Below are 22,310 nucleotides of genomic sequence, written 5' to 3' on the forward strand. Positions count from 1 at the left end.
ATGGTGCTGACTTGCTTTGCCATGGGTCAGCAGGAGTTGGGTTTTTCCTGTGATACCATTCTGATTTCAGTGGGAAGCAGGAAGCTGTTCTGCAAGTGTCTGGTTTTGCCTTCCTAGGATTTCTAATTGAGGTAATCCTGTTTGTATTTATGCTTGATTTTCTGACAGGAGGGCAATTATCAAGAGCACTCACAGTAAATAAGGAATAGGATTTTAGATTGTGAACTGAACTCCCAGTCTGCAAAAACTGACTGACCAACTGTGTGGGGTTTTTTTGGCTTTTATTTACTAAATGCTTCATGGACCAATCTGTGAAACAATGTCACTTGCATTTTAGAATAAAATAATTTCAATCTGAAAAACAAGACTAAATTAATTGAAGAACTGTTACCTTTCACCCCACCAGATGAAAAACACAGCAAATAGACTATGGCGAATATACAGCTGGAGGTTATGAGTTAGAACAACAGTGCACATTCAGAGACAGACTGTTAATAAGATGATACATACTTCGATTATCTTGGGTGTGTTGGACTGTTGCTGATTAATCAGGTTCTTTCTTACAAGACTCCCATTAGCTGGACCCTGAGAAAAAAATGTTTGCAATGGTTAGCCATGAGCAAAATATTTTTTATCTATTGATTTTCTCACTTTATCAATTTAGCAACTCCTGTCACAATGGTAGACATGTTGCTGACAGCCAAGTCTCTGCTGGTATTACTCTATAAATCAGGGAGTCAGATAGAAGTAAATGGCAGAACCACAGTGACTCAATATCTATGTTCAACAATTCCCATCTTTGCTAACTTTAACAACAAGGAAGATGAAAGTAAAAAGCAGAAGTAAAAAGAACAATTTACTGATGTGCTGTCTGTGAGCAAAGCAGTAGAATTCTGATTTTCCCTTCTGTAGCTCAGTCCAATGGGTGAGAGATAACTTACACTGCAGAAGCGATGATTTGAACCTGCATCCTACTGCTATATGATGTAGGATTCTGTGAGCCACTTCCATACAAGTCATTCACCGAGACTTACAGCATTGTTGAAAACTCCAATCTTGCTTGTTGTTTAAGTGTGAATATATAAATTACGAGCGGGACTGGGCCATTCCATCCCTTGAGCCTGCTCTGTCATTTAGTCAGATCATGGATGATCTGATTATAACTTCAAACGTACACTGAAAACAGGAAATGCTGGAAATACTCAGCAGCTGCATCTGTGGAAAGTGAAACAAAGCTAATATTTCAGGTCGAAGACCCTTCCCTGATAAACATTATTTGGCCCGAAACATTATCTGCTTCTTTTCCCACAGATACTGCCTGACCTGCTGAGTATTTCCAGCATTTCCTACTTTTATTTCAGATTTCCAGCATCTGCAGTTTTCCTATTGATTTTCACTCAGTTCTTCATTCCTGCCCATCCATGGGTAACATTTCAATCCCTTGCTCATCAAGAATCTTTTTACCTCTGCTTTAAAAATATTCAGAGACTTTGCTTCTATCTTCCCTGATCAAAGAGTATTGCAAAGATTCATGATTCTCTGCAGGAAAAAAAATCACTTCATTTCCATCTTAATGGGTGAGTCCTAGTTCTAGATTCTCCCACAAGAGGAAACATCCTTTCCACATCCACCTTGTCAAGAGCCCTTGGATAACACGAAACCAAACTCCAGCAGATCAAGCCTAGCCTGTCCAAACTTTCTTCAAAAGACAACCTGCCCATTCCAGGTGTTAATCCAATAAACCTTCTCAGGACTGCTTCTAACACAGTGCTCTTGATGTGGTCTCACCAAAGCCCTGCATTAACTGAAAGATAACCTCCCTACTTCTGTATTCAATTACGCTAGCAGTAAACAATAATATTTTGTTAGCTTCCCCAAATGCTTGTGCTACCTGAATACTAGACATTTGCCAATCACCCGCTTGGAAACCCCAGACCTCTGTATCGCAGAGCTTTGCCATCTCTCACCATTTGAATAAAGTTCTTCTTTTTCACTTTTCCTGCCAAAATCGACAACTTTACAATTTCCCACATTGTCATATCTTGCCCACTCATGTAACCTACCTATATCTCTTCGTAGCATCCGTATGTCCACTTCAAAAATTTCCCCCCATTCTTTGTGTCATCAGCAAATGTATCAACCAAACCCTTGTTAAACAGTAAAACGTAAAGAGCCCAGCATGATCTGTGTGTCATACCACTCATTACATCTCACCGACCAGTCTTCTATCCAAGACAAACGTTAGCTCCTGCACCATGAGCTAAAATTTTGTGCAATAATCTTTGATGTGGCATCTTATTGCACTTTCCGGAAATCTACTTATCATACAGTTCCCCATCGTTCACAGCACCTGCTGCAACAAATTGATCAAAAATGACTTCTCTTTCACAAAACCATGTTGATTTTGCATGATTGCCTTAATCTCTGCAATAATGTCTTTAATAATAGCTTCTAACATTTTCCCTATGATAGATGTTAACCTAAGTGACCTGTAGCTTCCCAATTTCTGATACCCTCCCTAAATGAGGGAGTTATATTTACTCTCCCCAATCTAACGGAATCTTCCCTAATTCTAGGGAATTTTGGGAAATTAAAATCAACGTAACAACTATCCCACCAGGCACTTATTTTAAGGTTCTAGGAAACCAAGTGTTAAAAATGCTACATGGTATTATCTGTAGCCAGGATTTTCCAATGGACATTACTTCAATGAAAGCATCGTCATATTTTAAACAATTTAAAGTAACGCACTTTGGAAATCTAAGTTTGTATAAGGAGTGAACTGGTCAAACTTTTCCCAAATAGCTTCAAGGATCTGGAAAACTTTGGTTGGGCCACATTTGGAGCATTGTGTGCAGTTCTGATTGCCACATTGCAGGAAAGATGTGGAGGCTTCGGACAGGGTGCAGAAGAGGTTCGGCAGAATGTTCCCTGGAGTAGAGACTATTAGCTATAAGGTGAGGCTGGATTAACTTGGATTGTTTTCTCTGGAACGTCAGAGGCTGAGGGAAGACCTGATTGAAGTATATAAAATTATGAGAGGCAGAGACAGGATGGATATTCAGAGTGTTTTACTCAGGATGGAAATATTAAATACTAGAGGGCATAGCTTTAAGGTGAGAGGGGGGATAGTTTCAAGGAGATACATGTGGTAAGTTTTTAAACACAGAAGATGGTAGGTGCCTGGAACGTGCTGCCAAGGGAGGTGGTGGAAGCTGAAATGGTAACAATGTTTAAGAGATACTTAGACAGGAGCATGGACAGGCAGGGAATTGAGGGATATGGACTATGTATAGGCAAATGTGCAGGTTAAATTGGCATTACAGTCAGCACAGACATCGTGGGCCGAAGGGCCTGTTCCTGTGCTGTACTGTTTTATATTCTATGAAGTCTGTGAAGCCCAGAGTTGTTCAAAGTGAAGCTTCTTCCACACAAAAAATGTTTAGAACCAAAGGAAAGTCAGAGTTGCAAAACATCAGTATTCTTAGCCGAACAAAATCTTGCAACCAGAAAGCTCCTCCGAGAAAATCACAAATTAACATTTAAATACTATATCCCCTGATGGTTTGGTGATGAAATGCATCATCTTGTGTGATGCAGAGCCTCTCTCCAATTGCACCATCAGGGTAGCTTCCTTCCATGTTGATTCTGGGGAATTTTGTGTGCTTTCCGTTGTGTTTCTGAATCCACATCAAATTACACACATCAGAAGCCTGCTCAGTTCAGTGCATAGTAATTAGCTGCTCCCAGCATTTATTTTGCTACATCACTGGGTTGAAAACAATGAACAATTCCATAGTTAGCAGACACTGGGGAAAAGCTAAGTCACTCTTTGTTCATGTTTTTTTAATCATGTAAGCACTATGTACCACATGCATAATTTACTATCGTTCCTCAGCTATCTCAAATTATAGAAAATCAATAAGAATCAAGTGGCTCTCACCAGACACCCTGAAGAGCTGGACAATACTGGTCAATTTCAGACCCATATTGGAGACTCTATATCATTAATCAACGAGATTGTGATTGGCTCAGGATACAAGCCACATTTTATACAGTTCAGGCTAAAAAGCAAATATGACTAGTCTTTGCCCACAAGCCAATGCCGACCAGCAGCACCCATTCTTACACCAATCTTACCCTAACCCATTTTATTCTCCCAACGTTCCCATCAACTCCCCCAGATCCTACCACTCATCTACACACATGGGATAATTTACAGCAGCCAATTTACCTACCAGCCCGCAGGTGTTTGGGATGTGGGAGGAAACCAGATATCCCAAAGGAAACCCACACAGTCATAGAGAGAACATGCAAACTCCACAGAGGCAGCACTAGAGATCAGAATTGAAGCCAGGTCGCTGAAGCTGTGAGGCAGTGACTCTGCCAGATGCACCACTTTGCTGCCCTTTGTCCTTCCTTCCAGTGCTTGCCTGGGTACTCGTTAAATGGTTAAGAATTCTGCCTTTACCACACTTGCAGGCAGCAAATTCCAAACCCTGACCTCTTGTTCAGTCAAACATTTTTTGCTCAACATTCTTCTAATTCATTAATTAATTAACATAAATCCGTGTTCCTTGGTCGCTTAATTCTCTCCTACAGAAAATAGGGTCAATTAAATCTTCCCTCAGTCTCATTGGTTCCAAAATAAAACCCATGTTAGAACTTGCCCAGGATCTGCAGACCCACTACTTCAATGGGATCTGTGCAGCTTCATAGAAGCAAGGTAGGGTGAAGGCAAGTTCTTTCTAAAGTGTTTGTATTTCTTATTATTTAAAATGGTTTCAGTGTTCTTAGTTGATTTTTTCAAATATTTAGAGGATTTTACTTCTTTATTTCATGTTTAATAGTTTTTGATATTTCTTAACTTCAGATAGATGCAGAAATATTTAAAACCGATGCAACTTTGTCAGCTGGCATAGCTGGACGTGTAAGGACGAAAGCAGGGCGAAACCTGCAAAATCCAGCTAATAAAGTGGCTCAGTTAAATAGCCACTAGCAGAAATACTGTACTGCCAGTCTTCTCACGCTGTTCAATCTCTTCCGCCCCATCAGCATCCAGCACTTTTGCTCTTTGAACGTCAGTCATGAGTACAGCAGAACTAAGTCAGGTTCTGATACAAATACATACCACCCAGGAGAGGTTTCAGTAAAATAGGCACAATTGGAAATAACAACAGACTACACTCACCCAAACTATGACACTTTGGTAATTTAGTTTCCTACATTACAATACTTACTAAACTTTAAAATTATTTAATTGAGGGCAGAGTTTCAAGGTGTTTTGATACTATAATGGGGATCACATACATGCAAGTGTATTTTTCATTTATTATAGAATTTCTGATGCAACCATCAATGTCTGCAATTTCAGCACGGACCAGCAGTTGAACCAGAGACAATGAATCAATATTAGGCTGTGTCCTTACTTGATATTAGTTTTGAATTTAATAAAAATGGAATTAAACCAAAACAAAGGAAATAAGATGTCAAAACATTTTACAAGATCCAAAATTAGATTGTACCTGCGAGGGAACAGAATGGTCAGCACTAAAGGTCTGAAATTTAAACGGGATATAGACAGTCTCCTTGGGCCGCAGGTAGATTTGTGGGAACTGCATGCCTCCGTCAACGTGGAACATATCCTCTTCCAAAGGGGTCAATACTTTGCTAAGATTCTTGAAGTACTTCCATTCTCTGCTGTTCACAATGACACTGGAAGCAGTACAAGAATAAAACAATATAAGAAAAAGAACAGGAGTAAGCCATTCAGCTGTTTACCATTCAGTAAAATCTTGGCCAGTCTTTTACCTCAGTGCCACTTCCCTCCACTAATCCCACATGTTCCCTTCATATCCAAAATTGTATCAAGCTCTTTCTTGAGTATACTCAGCAACAGAGCCTCCACAGCCCATGGCGACAGAATTCCAAAGATTCTCTGCCTTCTGGGTGGAATTTCTTAACTCAGTTCTGAATGCACGACTCCTTTTTTGAGACTGTGACCCCCGATTCTGTTCCCTGCAGCCAGGGAAAACATCTTCCTTGCACCTTCCCTCTCATCACTTTACCTGTCTCAATGACATCCCCTTGCTGTGTCTGTGCATTAGCTTCAGTGTTTTGTAATCAAGGACATCCAGCTCTCTCTGAACTCCAACACTTTTCCTACTCTCACCATTTAAGAAATACCGTAGCTTTCCTTTTTATATATCAAAGTGGATGACCCTGACATTTTTTCCACATTGTATCCCATCTGGCATGTTCTTGCCCAATCACTTAGCCTTTTTACATCCTCCTGAAGCCTCTCTGTGTTCTCCTCACAATCCACACTGCTGCCCATTATATCATCAGCAAACACATATACAGTACACTGGGTCCCCTCATGGATACAGATTATGAAGTCATACACACAACTTCCATTTTGGAAAAAAGAGAGCCCACAATGTTGGGTTATATTTGTATTGTTTTTACAAGGATATGCAGCAAATAAAAGGGGGTACCTGCCTTTCATCTTGGAATTCAAATCCAGTTCAGGGTTATACACTGAAAATATTCCCACATCTCTCCTTCTAAAGATCTGCCATGAAATGAGCTTGTTGGGAATGATCTCTAATTCAGAACTAAGCTGACAGTCGCATTCAGACAGGCAACAGAATGAGGAAAGCTGTTATGGTGGCTGAAAGTGAGGGTCTAGTTGTCAAGGCATTCTCCAGAGATTGAATTTAAGGTGCATCAGTCAGGGAAAGGAATGGGTAGTTTGGTTAGTATCCTCTGGGTTGTATCTGAGCTGGGAGAAGTAGAATGTTGGGTGGTTTCAACTGAAGGTCCTCCATTCTCCAGCATGTGTTCCTTGAGCACTGCGGAGCACAACTACAAGGTGCTGCTGTTCTAATACAGTACACTGGGATGGCTAGTGCACCAGTGCATCTCTAGTTGCTCACCAGAATAGTATTGCCTCAAGCTACTGGAGCTGTACCAAATGAATGTGCTAAGTCAAAGGGAAAAGCAGTCCACTATTTAAGTATAAGGATCACTTGTTGCAGATCAGAAATTGATGGCATTTCTCACCAGGAGTGAAGGCATTTTCATATGAAAAGGAAGAGAGGCTAATTGCAATTTTATGTTTTACACCACTTCATACCCAGGAAAAGACAGACATCTGATAAAGCCTATAAATAGATAATTTGCCCATTTGCCCTGTGGGAAATGCTGGGGACTAAAGAAAAGATGCAAAGAATAAAAGGCTGGGAAGAACAATTAAACGTTTATCTAATAACTTGCAATAGTTTGAACAGAAGTGCTCTCTTATGGTTGAGGAACACCATCCTAATCATGTACTTAGCCACGTCTTTCACAAGTCAATCATGTGACCTTTCAAACAAAAGTCTTAAACATTTTGTTTTATTGAATCAAAGTCAAAATGTACAGAGGGATCTTGGCTTGCAAGTCCATTGCTCCCTGACAGTGATAACACAAGCAGATTGAGTGGTAAAGAAGGCTTACAGCATTCTTGTCTTCATCGATTGAGGCATCAAGTATAAAAGTTGGGAAGTCATGTTACAGCTGTATAAAACTTTGGTTAGGCCACCTTTGGAGCATTATTTGCAGTTCTGGTTGCCACATTACAGGAAGGATATGGTAGCTTCCAAGAGGATGCCAAAGAGGTTCACTAGGATGTTGCCTGGATTGCAGAGTTTTAGCTATAAGGAGAGGTTGGATACAATTGGATTGTTTCCACTGGATCATCAGATGCGCGAGGGCGATGTGATTGAAGTATATAAAATTATGAGAGGCATATATAGAGTGGATGGTCAGAGTCTTTTTCCAAGATGGAAGTGTCAAATACTAGAAGGCATAGGCTTAATGTGAGGGGGAAAGTTTAAAGGAAATTTACAAGTCAGGTTTTTTTTTACAGAGACTGGTGGGTACCTGGAACACACTGCCAGGCGAAGTGGTAGAAGTAGATACAATAGTAATGTTTAAAAAGTATTTAGATAAATTGGTTTATTATTGTCACATGTACCAAGTTACAGTGAAAAAGACCATACCGAGGTAAATTGTGAGGTCAAGAGTCTATCTCATCGTACTAGGGGACTGTTCAATAGACTTATGACAGTGGGATAGAAGCTGTCCTTGAGCCTGGTGGTACGTGCTTTCAGGCTTTTGTATCTTCTGCCCGATGGGAGGGGGGAGAAGAGAGAATGTCTGGGATGGGTGGGGTCTTTGATTATGTTGACTGCTTTACTGAGGCAGCAAGAAGTGTAGACAGAGTCCATGGAAGGGAGGCTGGTTTCTGTGATGTGCTGAGCTGTGTCCACAACTCTCTGCAGTTTCTTCCATTCTTGGGCAGAACAGTTGCCGTACCAAGCTGTGATATATGAACAGGCAGGGAATAGAGGGATATGGACCTTGTGCAGGCAGGTAAGATTAGTTTAGATTGGCATCATGATCGGCACAGACACAGTGGGCCAAAGGGCCTGTTCCTGTGCTGTACTCTGCTCTATGTCTCCCCTATTCCACTTCCAACTTTAACCATGATGGCAGCAAAGTAAAGTCAAGAGCTTTAGAGAAGCAAGTCTGCTGGGGCCAAGGGTAAGAAGCTGGGTTCTGAGGAAGCCAGTGTTTTTACTGTAGGTACCAGAGGTTAGATATTGGAGCCCAGACTTCATGCCGTTGTCTGGAGAGCAGCATACCTGAGTTCCGGATGTTCACATTCAATTGTTACAGTGTGTTGAACATTGTAAGGATTTTTCAGAGTAAATTCAAAAAATTCTGCATTCCCAAGTGTGGAGTACAATGTGAACTGTGTACTAATGGCCTGTGATAACATCTTGCTGATAGTCTCTGCTTTAGTTTGCTCACGATATGCTTCTATGAGCTGTAGGTCTCGCTCATGCTGAATCCGTTCCTCACGCTTTGCCTGGAACAGAACACAAAGGATTGATCGGAGGAACAGACCACAGACTGTTTGGAAAACCTGGGAACTTTCTGAATTTAATTCAGAGCCTGCAGCAATGCATAAAAATTAGCAGGACTCTCGGGATTTCAGAGTGAATTCCAGGTCACTGCAGGTGGGAAGGCACACTCCACCCCCTCCCACTGCCATGCTCAAATTCCTCATTTTGAAGCCCAGCAAGCTTCTTGTTTGTAACTAAAGTTTTATGTGGCACCATTAATGTAGAGATAAGAATCTAAATTAACAAGGACAATTTTTTAGTAGGATAGATTTAAGATGCAAAATCTAAATTAACAAGCCATTGGATGGATTTCAAAGATGTCTTGAACAGATTTAAGTGTATTTTAAAATTAACAATCCAGAGAAAAGTTTTTTTTAAAAAGTCCTTTAAATTAACAAGCCATTTAAGACATTTCAAAAGATTTTTCTAAACCAAAAATCTGTTAAATAGATTATAAAATATATTTTTAAATTAACAGGCTTTTAAATCAATTCCCTAGATGTTACCTCTGCCAGCTATTGTCTTGCATCTTTTTACAAATTGCACCTTCTCAAACTTCAGGTGAGTTTAATTTCCAATTAAATTTTTCCAGTTTAATTTTTAATCTTCAGGTGAGTTCAACTTGTAATGAATTTTCAGCAATTAATCCCAGTTTACAGTGTCACGTTTATCTGTCCCGATTTCAACATCAGTGACATCATCGGTGTGGCCTATGAAGGTACACTGAATTGGGGACAACTTCAGGATTTCAGATTCACACAAGACAAGCACAGAAATCCTGAAGTTGCTGTCAAGGTCACACAATGAACACCAGTGGTTTTGCCATGATTACTGCTGCAAAATCCAGTCCTGAGAATCAATGTAAATTGCTAAATGTCCCAGGATACTTGTTTCCATCATTAGTGCTGGATTGTGGAATATTTTTCAACATTCGGAGAGCATTTAACACTGAATCATTTTATCTTTTATTAATGTTCACTTATTTTATAAAATTTCAAGATTTTGTTTTAAGATGAAAGGTTTTTTGATGGATATTCTTAAATCTGTGTATCTTACCAGAATGTGGCTCTTTGACTGAAGAGGAGTGCCAGACTCAAGCTGTCGAACAGACATCATCCGGCTCAGCTTCCGTCTGCGAATAACCTCTGCCTCACTGTCCAATTGCTTCTGCCCAAAACTATCAACTCTTGCTCTGGAAAAAAGGACTGAAGCCAGCTCACTATCTAGGTCCACCAAACGCTGTGCTCTGCGTACACTGTCAGCTGAAAAAAAGTACATGATAACCGACTGAAGAGAGGTAATAAGATGACTTCCTTTTAACACAGTGGGTTGTCATGTTTTGGTAAGCACTATCTGAAACGGTGATGTAAGCAAATGCAACTGCAACTTTTAAAATGGATTTGGAAAAAAATGATTGCAAGACTATGAGGAAGGACTAAAAGATGTATTGGAGTGAGGGGCAGATTTAACAAGATGATGACTGAGCTGTATTCCATGTCATTTCGAAGCTTAAGGGCTGATTTGAGTGATGTTTTCAGATATTAAGGCAGATGGAAAAGAACGATTTCCATTGGCTGGAGTATCTAGGACATGAACATGTAGTCTAAAAATTAGAGGTTGGTTTTCAGGAAAAGAAGAAAAGGGTAACAGAAATTCTCTTCCACAAGTGATCATTGATGCTATTTTAATTGTTAGTTTTAAATCTAAGATTAATGGATTTACAATAACTAAAGTTTTTAAGTGGCATGTTGCAAAAGGAGGTAAATGTGGTTAGGTCACAGATCAACTTTGATCTCACAGTGGCAAAAGTGTGACTCCCTTTGCTATGTTAAGTATAAACAGAAACTGCTGGAAACCAGGCAGCATCTGTAATTTCTTTGACAGAGTTTTACATTCTTTCGTTTATGTTCTCTCTCTTCTGTCATTAACTTATCAACCAGACAATTTCATCCACAACTTATCCCCACAGCAACCCTGGTCTCACTCTATCACAGGTATTCCCTTTGTCCTATCCATCGCTCCACCACCCTCTCTGCAATTTAAAACAAACTTGTTTTATCTCTTTCCCAGTTCTGACCAAGAGCCTTTGATCCAAAACGTTAACTCTGCTTCTCCTTCCACAGGTGCTGCCTGACCAGCTGAGTGTTTCCAGCAACTGCACTTTCTCTGTAGCTGTGATACTTTACTCTGTACTGTTATTGTTTTTACCTGTACTACTTCAATGCACTCTGTACTAACCCAATGTAACTGTACTGTGTAATGAATTGATCTGTACGATCAGTTTGTAAGACAAGTTTTTCACTGTACCTCGGTATAAGTGACAATAATAAACCAATACCAATACAAATACCAACTTCTGACTTATTTCAGACTTCCAGCACATGCAGCTTTTTGCTCTTCATTCCCCTGACTATTCATCTTTCAGTGGAACTAATTAGATAGCTCTTCAAATGTATCAATGGTCAAACCTTCTGATTCTACAAAAAAGAGGGAGATAATCCTCATTAGGGAAAATTGTGATGGATTACAAGAGATTGTAAATTTTGTTAAGGTTTCTCTTGCTCTATCTGCATTAACTTCAAGCACACATGAATTCAATGATAATCTTACTTAAGTTCCAGCAGTGGTGGGAAAATCTACGAAAAATCCAACACTAAAGTAGTTGTTACTCTTAGGTATGGCAAACCCAACGGTATAATCTCGGGAATACCTACATTACCTATATGGTGGATGTATTACCTGAAAAGACAATGGAACTTCATATAGCCTTACATGTCTTTGACCTATATACCATTCACAAGGGTAACATTTCCATTGCAATAGTTTTTGTGGGACTGGCATTATTAGATTATATCATAAATCTCCCCCTTTGAAAATCTGAACATTCAAATCCTAAACATTCACAGACAACATCTCATTGCATAAGTGTGTGTGAAGAGAGTGTGTGTATCCAGGAGAAAGTAGGCACATACATTTATCCCAAAGAATGGGAGAGTGCATGTGAGTTCATGAAAGGTGGATGTGAAGGAAGTGAAGGTGAGTGGTTCTTGATGTCAATATGTTGAAGACAAGAAGTGATTAAGGTTTTGATTATGCGTCAGGCAGCCATGAAAAATTCTATGGCAGTTTGTGAAGAAGCAGGTCCTCTCAGACGAGTTGATTATTCACCTTTCTACTGGTCATACAATCTTGCTGTGTGATAAACAGCTGCCACATTTGTCTATAAGGTTAATGTAGACTCTACATTCATAGCGGTTCAAACCAGCTCATTACAATTGAAGTATTATGGGTTGTTTCTGAAAGATAATGGCATTGGTGGCAGCATTCTGGTATGTATGTAGGACAGAGCCACACTTACTGGAAATAAAGCTGCGTCCTCGGTGAACCATTCTGTGCCTACACATTTGGGTAGCAAACAAAAACTATCCAGTGTAGCATATACAATGTTCTCAAAATGTAAAATGATACTGTCTGAAAATAAATGGTCAGCCATTCAGGACAGAGATGGGAAGAAATGTCTTCATCTGGAAGTTAGAGAATGTGTGGAATTCTCTACCCAAGTGGGCTGTGGAGGCTCAGATACTGCATATATTGAAGCTAGGGATTGAGAGATTTTTAGATATTAAAGAATCAAGGGATATGGTTGGTGCAGTAAAGTGGTTTAAGGCTAAAGATCAGCCATGATTTTATTAAATGGCACAGGGGTGTGAGTACAAGGAGCCAAAGGGCCTACTCCTGCTCCTATATCACGAAAATCAGCCTCCCCTCCATGGACTCTGCCTATACATCTCACTGCCTTGGTAAAGCAGCCAGCATAATCAAAGACCCCACCCACCCCAGACATTCTCTCTTCTCCCCTCTCCCATCAGGCAGAAGATACAAAAGCCTGAAAGCATGTACCACCAAGCTCAAGGACAGCTTCTATCCCGCTGTTGTGAGACTATTGATTGGTTCCCTAGTACAATAAGATGGACTCTTGACCTCATAATCTACCTTATGATCTTGCACCTTTTTGTTTACCTGTATTGCACTTTCTCTGTAGCTGTTACACTTTATTCTGTATTCTGTTATTGTTTTACCTTGTACTACCTCAAAGCATTGTGTAATGAATTGACCTGTATGAATCGTATGCAAGACAAGTTTATCACTGTACCTTGATACGATTGACAATAATAAACCAATTCCAATTCTAATGAGTTGCTCATTATTGGTCATCTTTAAGACTTAAAAATAATAGACTGTCTTCAGTCTCAGAACAATTGGCTTTCTAAGATAAGCAGGATACAAGGGTGGCTTATGATCTGCTCCAAATGTCTGCTTGTGCAAGGGAATAAGTAACCAAAGTGGTAATTACTATGAATGTTTAATGTACAGCTTTAGTGGCTAGTGTAATATACATAGAATATAGGGAGTGCATGTGGAAGAGAGATGTTAATAAAATTCAAAGGATCCAAGAACAGATGCATAGAAAGTCTTGGTTGTGCCAAAAACCTTTGAAGTAGACAACTGGAAGTGGTTACATAAATATCGTAACTTGAAAGGATTCAACATCATGAGGTCTTAACTGATTTCTGCGATATGTATCTCTGTAGCAGGCAAACTGGATAGCTTTCGAAAAGTAGCTGGAGAATTCCAAAAAATAAAGGAACTGAATGTTATTTCATTATATGCATTAATAGTGTTATATGTGAATAAAATTTATTCAGTACACTATACAGAATGCCTATACAAGTGCCTGGGTAAAAGTGCACTTACACTTTTCAAGTATTATTAAGTATCTTGTGCTTACTCAAAGGAACCAGATAAAGAGGTTGAGTAACACTTGATCAGTGACTTACCTTTTAGTCTCCTCACATTCACAGTAGACAAACTCCCACCAGAAAACCCACTGATCCCGTCATGGGCAGAAATGACCTTTGACTGAAGGAAAGGCAAAAAACCCTTTGCCCTCAGCTCACTCTGGTGACCTATGGAGACAAAGTCATAATAATGACCAAAGCCCCATAGTAACTTTGCTGTGTTGTTATGAGAAATAGTTTTTTCAGATATTTTTTGGAAAAGTTTAATTATTTATTTAAAACTGCATTCTGTTCAGTGAAATCTCCTCCACTGACACTTGTTTTAACTTTCTCCTACTGGAACAATGTGCACATTGATCAAAGCATTCCCAGTCAAACAGTTAATCAATGAAAATAAATTGATTGCAATCCTTTCAGCAACAAGCAGCCTTTAAGAAGATAAGAATCATTGGCTTTGTATCTGACAATTAACAGAACATCAATAATGCCCCAGACTCCAGTAACGGAACTCTCAGGAGTCTCAGAGCGAAGAAGTGAAGAGGAGATTTAATTGCGGCATTCAAAACTTTGGGGGGGATTTGATAGAGCAAATAAAGTGAAATTATTTCCAGTGACAGAAGTGAGAGAGATTGAAAACAAGAATTTAAGATAATTGGAAAAAATAGCCAGAGAATGGATGAGAAAATGTGCATTGAGTTGTTATGATCTGGAATGCATTGCCTCAAATGAAATGTGAGATCAGGGATGTGCGGTTACTGCATCAGTTGTCACTTTCAAAAGGTCATTAGCCAAATACATGAAGTGGGAAAATCACAAGACACTGGATTGCAGTTTATGTGGACAGCTCTTTCAAAGAGCTGGCACAGGCAGAATAATCTAAATAGCATTTATTTGCACAATGTGATTCTATGAACTAGAAATTCGAATTCACTGTCTTATGACATATTAAACAGGTGCTGTGTGCAGCACTAACATCCCATTGCATGACTTGCAAGATATCATTCATGTGGTTTTCACCTGAACCATGCACAGCTCCCAATGGCAGATAATGCAAGCATCACAGCTGCCACATCAATACTACTATGAAGCACAGAAAGATGGTTAGAGCCTTGAAGAACCACCTTTCATGGCAGCTATGGAGGTGAAGTGGTCATGGGGAGGTGGGGAACACATGTCTTCATGTTTGCTCACCATCCCTGTGAGCATCTACACCACTTGAGTCTAGTGCTGCAAGAGCCACCTCGTGGTCTTAAAAGACATGACCTCAATGTGTTTGCAGAAATCATAGCATGTACCCATTCAGCAATGAAGGACTGCTATAAATTATGGGGCACCCAGCAACGCTGGTTGAAATATGATGATAAATAAAAGTGATGGCTGGCAAACACACAGATTAAGCATCGATGGGCCGGTGGGGTCTGTTTAAGTCACATCCACTGCTGTCCTGCTATGGGATTGAGAACATAGAACAGTACAGTACAGCACAGGAACAGGCCCTTGAGCCCATGATGTCTGTGCCAACCATGATGCCAAATTAGATTAATCCCATCTACCTGCATGTGGTCTATATCCTTCCACTTCCTGCCCATCTAAATATCCCTTAAACATTCATGTCGTATCTGCTTCCACCACCTCCCCTGGCAGTGTGTTCAAAGCAACTACCACTCTCCATGTAAAAAACTTGCCCTGCATATTTCCCTTAAACTTTCCTCCTCTCACCTTGAAGCTATGCCCTCTAGTATTTGACATACCTACCCTGAGACAGAGACTCTGTCTACCCTATCTATGCCTCTCATAATTTTATAAATTTCTATCAGGTCGCCCCTCGACCTCCGACGCTCCAGAGAAAACAATCCGAGTTTGTCCAACCCCTCCTTATACTTCATCCACTCTAATCCAGGCAACATCCTGCTGAACCTCTTCTGCACCATCTCGAAAGCCTTCACATCCTTCCTGTAATGCAGTGACCAGAATTGCACGCGATACTCCAAATGTGGCCGAACCAAAGTTTTATATAGCTGCAACTTGTCTTCCATACACTCAACGCCCTGACCAACGAAGGCAAGCATGCCATACGCTTTCTTTCCCACCATATCCATTTGTGTTGCCACTTTCACGGAGGTATGGACTTGGACCCCAAGAGCCCTCTATACATCAATGATCCTAAGGGTCCTGCATTTACTGTATACTTTTCTCTTATGCTTGACTTCACAAAGAGCAACACCTCACACTTCTCCGGATTAAACTCCATCTGCCATTTCTTTGCCCATATTTCCAACTGATCTATATCCTGCTGTATCCTTTGACAACCTTCCTCACTATTCACAATTCCATCAATTCTTGGGTCATCTGCAAACTTACTAATGAGCCCACCAAGATTTTCATCCAAATCATTTATATATATAACTTCTGTTTGCTCTATGTTCTTCTGTGAGTTATAACCACAGGTCATGGGTTGCATTTGTAATAGCCAACTTCAATCAGTAAATCCAGAAACGGATGCCATACAACAGACAGTGTCATGAGCTGCACACCAACACCAAGCAAATATCAGCCGCGCCAAGGGAAAATGTGCCCATGCCAATTTCCCAATAGTCACTAATTGATCTAGGAATGATCATTGGTGCCATCTAATGTGCTTAAAAGCTTTTCCACACAATCTCACATCAAAAATTGTGCAAATGGGTCAATTTCTAGGTACGTAATTTTATACTGCAGCCCTCAATAATATGTTAATTATAGAAGTAAGGTAAGAATCATACAATCAGAAGAAAAAGAAATTGTTATGAGAAAAAAGAGATATAACAAGAAAATAGCTCAGGGCACAGAGAGCAGATGACAAACTGAATCACTGGCATGCAGTTATGGAAAAAACAGCATTTTTATTTTGCCTTTAAGCAGCACCACTGTAGATCAACCAGAGTATAATATATGGCAACAGAGAAGACAGAACATAAAACTAGCTTGAGTTCAATGATTTATATATCTCTTACGACATCAAATACTCTACAAGGGAACAAAGTTCTTCTGAGACTGATGTAATATAGATCAGAGTGCAGCCAATAGTGCACAATAAGGTCCCATGCACAGATCATGACCAAATCATCAGTTTTTTTTAGTGAAGTGGGTCACTAATGTCTGGGACACCAGGGGTAACTCCCCTTCACTTCCTCCAGCAGTGTCATGGGATATTTTACGTCTTCTTGAGATTACTGGCAGATTACAAGCTCAAAATCTCATCTGAAAGCAACTCTGGCAGTTTAGCACTCCTTTAGTATTGTCCTCATCTGTCAGTTTAAATTTTCTGCTGATATATCTTCAACTGGACTTGACCTTCCTGACTTAGCACAAGCACCAAAGAGGTAAAAAATTATTCAGTCTAGCTCTAGGAGACTGATCATCTACAAGATAGTCAATATACCAGAGTACCGACAAGTGACCCAAGAAATAGTGGATGCATCAGTGGTCAGTTCCCAACATTCTTTTGCTTCAGGATCAGTTCTTTCAGCATGTACTCACACTATTTCAAAAGGAGGGAGAACAAACTGAATTATGGAGAAAATGCTCTGGTCCATTAGTAGACATGAAATAGCAGAGCATCTGGAAAACATCGACAGGATTGATCAAAGTCAGAATGCGTACTGGAGTTTTTTTTTTGAGGATGTGACTAGTAGAGTGAATGGGTGAAAACCAGTGGGCGTGGTGCATTAGAACATTCAGAAGGCTTTCAATAAAGTCCCACTGAACAGATTAATGTGAAAAGTAAACACAGAATTGAGGGTAATGTGCTGACATGGATAGGGAGCTGGTTAATAGACAGGAAAAGTAGATATAAACAGTTCCTTTCCCAAATGGGTTCAGTGCTTGTACCCCAACTAACCACAATATATATTAATAATTTAGATGAGGGAATTAAACGTAACAGACACAAAGCTGGGGGGAGAGTGTGAGCTGTGAGGATGATGGAGAGAGGCACTCCAGAGTGATTCAGACAGGTTGGTTGTGTTGGAAAATGAATGGCAGATGCAGTATGATGTGGATAAATGTGGCAAAAACAAGGAAGGAAGATTATTATCTGAACAGCAAGATATTAAGAAAGGAGTAGGTGCAGCAAGACCTGGGTGCTCTTGTGCCCCAGTCAAGGAAAGTAAGCATGCAAGTGCAACAGGCGGTTGAGAAGGCAAAAGGGATGTTGGTCTTCACACTAACAAGAATTAAGTACAGAGCAGGGATGTCTTACTGTAATTGCACAAGGCTTTGATAAGATCAAACCTTGAGTATTGGGTGTAGTTTTGGTCTCCTTATCTGAGGCAGGATCTTTTTGCTGATGTAAGAGAGTATGAGCTTATATTCACAAGAGTTTGAAAGAATGAAAGGGTCCTTATTAAAACTTATAAAATCCTGACAGGATTGGATAGACTAGAAGTAGGAAAATGTTCCCAATGGTGGTCAAAGCCTCAGGATACAGGGCATACCATTCAGGGAAATTTCTTCACCCAGAGATTGATGGACCTGTGGAATTCTCTACAACAGAAGGAAGTTGAAGCCAAATCATCAAACATATTCAAGGAGTTAGATACAGTTCGAATGCTTAAGAGATCAAGGGATATAGGGAGAAAGCAAGAAGAGAGCAGTGAATTTGAATGGTCAGATTGGATAGGTACGTGGAGGGTGGGGCTTAGAGGAATATGGGCAGAAGGCAGGAAATTGGGACTAGCTGAGTGGGCACCATGGTCAGCATGGACTGGTTGGGGCACAGGGCCTGTATCCGTGCTGCGTTGCTCTAGGACTCTATCAGCAGCAATCATATTGAATGGTGGAGAAGGCTGTAAGGGCCAAGTGGCTGACTCCTCCTAATTACTAGGTTTCTATGTTTCAATACTGGTAGTAATTTAAGTCAGTTTCCAGAAGTCAGACAATCTTGGCTGATTCCCACATTCCTCTCACATGGTGACATTCTTAAAGTTCCTGAAAATTGTTCTCATGAAACCCTAACTGAAAAACCACCAGCATAAAAGTAGCATTCAAATCAGTGGAGAGTGCTGTGTTCCTGATTGAAACCTGGTTCAGCCAGTCTTCCAATTACTTACACAACAGCATAAATTCTTTCCATAATGACATTTTTCTGATTGAAGGATCAGTCATCCATGGGAATTTAATTTGGTTGTTGGACAGTTCTGTTTGGTATGGTCATTGAAGCGGATTTAACTAGAATTCAATTTACATGATTGCAATGCGCCTGATTTTAATGTGTATCTGTAGGTAGAGACATCAATTTGAGTTCAGATACTATTTTTTTCAAAATCTTATACCAGATAATTCATAAACATTTCAACAAAATAAAGTTTCTGCTTTGACAGCTCCAAAATTTAAACAACTTTCCTATAAATATTTACAACTCCCTTTTATTTTCTAACTCAACATCTCAGGTTAATTACTGTGTCTATCTCGGACATTCCTCTTTCCTTTATCTTCTTCAAGTGTCTGCTGTTACTTTCAGCACTGTATCAATCCCAGAACAAAGCCACTAGATACTCATTCATCTCAATAGCATCCAGAGCAAGTTAAAAGCGGATGTTTCCGCCACAACCCTAGGTAACTACTGTTGATTGGCAATGATAATTGGCAATGGCAATTCTGATAGAACAGTAAGGGATGTTGATACTCTATTTGGCTCATCTGTATGAACCATGGTCACCATGCCCTCTCTGAGAAGACCATTAGCAGTCTTCAGGGAAGGACATTAGGCCCTCATTCACATCCCATTATACCAGCTGTATAACCAGGATGGTTGCTTCAATAATGGTTGACAAAGTTCCTAAGGAACAAATATAAACTACTGTCTAAACTGCACAAAGCAGGAAGGAGGGTTTATTTATTATTTTTAGTATAAGCAAGTTTGCTTGTAATACATTTACTGAGCATCTTGATCCCCTGTGATTGTATGTGCTGTTTCAAGTCAGGTACATCAGGACTGATGCAAGATCTCGACCCAAAATGTTGACCATCCCTTTGCCTCCACAGATGCTGTCCGACCCGCTGAGTTTCTCCAGCGGCTTGTTTATTGCTCCATATTTCACCTCCTGGGTGAAAATTCTAATTTGCTGACATACTGCATCTGTTTAAAGAATGTAAAGCATGCACAAGGCATTTGACAAGGTCCCTCATGGTAGGTTGATCAGGACAATTAAGATGCATGGGATCCATGGTGAATTAGTAGTTTGGGTTCAAAATTGGCTTGCCCAGAGAAGACAGATAGTGGTGGAAGGTTGTTATTCTGGTTGGAGATCTGTGACCAGTGGTGTTCCACAGGGATCAGTGCTGGGGCCTCTGTTGTTTGATATACGACTTGGACGAAAATGTAGATGGGTGGGTTAGTAAGGTTACAGATGACACAAAAATTAGTGGAGTTGTTCACAATGAAGAATGTCATCAAAGGATACAGGAGGATATAGATTAGTTATAATTATGGGCGGAGAAATGGCAGATGGAGTTTAATCCAGGCACTTTGAGAGATCAAATGTAAGGGAAAAGTATACAGTTAATGGCAGAACCCTTAAGAGCATTGTTGTATAGAGGGATCTTGGGATCAAAGTCCATACCTCATTGAAAATGGCAACACAAGTAGATGGAGTGGTAACAAGATTGTATGGCGTGATTGCCTTCATCACTAGGGGCACAGAGTATAAGAGTCAGGAAGTCTGGGGAGGCACAGTAGTGTAGTGGTTAGCACATTATTACAATGCCAGTAACCCGGGTTCAATTCCGGCCGGTGTCTGTAAGTAGTTTGTACATTCTCCCTGTGTCTGCGTGGGTTTCCTCCGGGTGCTCCCACATTCCAAAGACATACAGGTTAGGAAGTTGTGGGCATGCTATGTTGGCGCCGGAAGTGTGGCAACACTCTATGCAAAAGGTGCATTTCACTGTGTGTTTGGATGTACATGTGACTAATAATGGAATCATATCATCTTGCAGTTGTATAAAACTTTGGTTAGGCCGCACTTCAGGTACAGTGTGCAGTTCTGGTTGCTCCATTACAGGAAGGATGCAGAGGCTTTGGAGGGCATTCAGAAGAGGTTTACCAGGATGCTGCCTGGATTAGAGGGTATTAGCTATAAGGTGAGGTTGGATAAACTTGGATTGTCTTCTCTGGAGTGTTGGAGGCTGGAGGGAGACCTAACAGAGGTTTATAAAATTACAAGAGGCATTGATAGGGTAGACAGCCAGAATCTTTATCCCAGGGTATAAATGTTGAATACTAGAGGGCATAGCTTTAAGGTGAGAGAGGGAAAGTTTAAAGGGGAAGTGCAGGACAGGATTTTTTTGTTTTACACAGAGAGTGGTAGTTCCTTGGAACGCACTGCCAGGGGTGGTAGTGGAAGCAGGTATGATACTGGCATTCAAGAGGCTTTTAGATAGGCACATGAATGTGCAGGGAATGGAGGGATGTGGATCATGTGCAGGCACAAGGGATTAGTTTAATTCGGCAGCATACTCGGCACAGACACTGTGGGCCGAAGGGCCTGTTCCTGTGTTGTACGGTTCCATGTTCTATGCTTTAAAATTTGTATTTCATGCTGCTAGAGAGAACAGAATTTCATCAGCCAGACTAGGATAGACTCAAAGCTCACTGAAGGACAGTGTGCTATTCCACTGCAGCACTCAGTTTTTATTTATTCATTCACAGCCGGTGGATATCACTGGCATTTATTATCCATCCCTAAACGTGCCCAAAATGAGGAGACAGCGAACAGTCAATCACATTGGTGGCTCTGGAATCACATATAGGTCAAACTGGCTCAATGGCAGACGTCCTTCCCTGAAAGACATCAGTGTATTCAGTAATGGATCTAAGAGTTGTCTATTTTTTTGTTGGCACTTATGAGAGAACGCAGTTGTTCAACACAGAAGTAGCCCATTACTGGAGTAAACAAGTTCTAGTCTGTGAAACTTGTTGCATTTGTATTTTATTCCCTCAGTTCAGGTTGCTCCTCATCTTGAACTACTCATAGCTCAGAATATGCCCAACTTCCAGACTTTTTTCAATGCTTCACAATAACTAGCCCCTGGAGGTCGTATTTCAAGAGGAAAAGGAAAAATAAAATTACAGCACTAAAACAATTCTGCTTTCACTTACTATTTTGCAACTGAAATAAGGATGCCTCCAGGTAGCTTTCTCTTAACACTTTTTGGCAGGGAAGAAGGAACAGCAAGGTGTTCCTCGTGAGCCAATATGCTCTAAGCTGGCAAACCATAAATGGACATACAAAGGGAGTGAGTTAGATATCTCCAAAAAAGAATGATCCTAGTGGCAGTGAAATGCCACTAGGATCAGTCCTGGGCCCTCAGTTGGTGGCCCGGTGGTGCAGATGGTAGAGCGGTTGCCTCACAGTGCCAGAGACTTGGGTTCAATCCTGACCTCCAGTACCATAGGTGTGGCGCTTACATGTTTTCCCTGTGACTGCACGGGTTTCCTCCAGGTACACTGGTTTCCTCACACATCCGGAAGAAGTGCACGTTGGCAAGTTAATTGGGCCACTGTAAGTTGCCACTAGTG

The 22,310-nt window shown here is 40.5% G+C and overlaps 1 protein-coding gene across 1 annotated transcript in view; it reads right to left on the minus strand.

The window, feature by feature from the left end:
- The window catches only part of nphp4 (nephronophthisis 4), a 285,812-nt gene that overhangs the window by 27,013 nt on the left and 236,489 nt on the right, over positions 1 to 22,310 (minus strand). The window contains exons 17-21 of the mRNA XM_052039598.1: positions 13,793 to 13,921; positions 10,011 to 10,216; positions 8,691 to 8,917; positions 5,526 to 5,715; positions 511 to 585 (exon numbers count right to left, since the gene is read on the minus strand). Of these exons, the coding sequence (XP_051895558.1) occupies positions 511 to 585; positions 5,526 to 5,715; positions 8,691 to 8,917; positions 10,011 to 10,216; positions 13,793 to 13,921 (827 nt within the window). The remainder of the gene's footprint in view (positions 1 to 510; positions 586 to 5,525; positions 5,716 to 8,690; positions 8,918 to 10,010; positions 10,217 to 13,792; positions 13,922 to 22,310) is intronic.

This window comes from Pristis pectinata, chromosome 26 (genome assembly GCF_009764475.1).
Source record: "Pristis pectinata isolate sPriPec2 chromosome 26, sPriPec2.1.pri, whole genome shotgun sequence".
NCBI classification, from domain to species: domain Eukaryota; kingdom Metazoa; phylum Chordata; class Chondrichthyes; order Rhinopristiformes; family Pristidae; genus Pristis; species Pristis pectinata.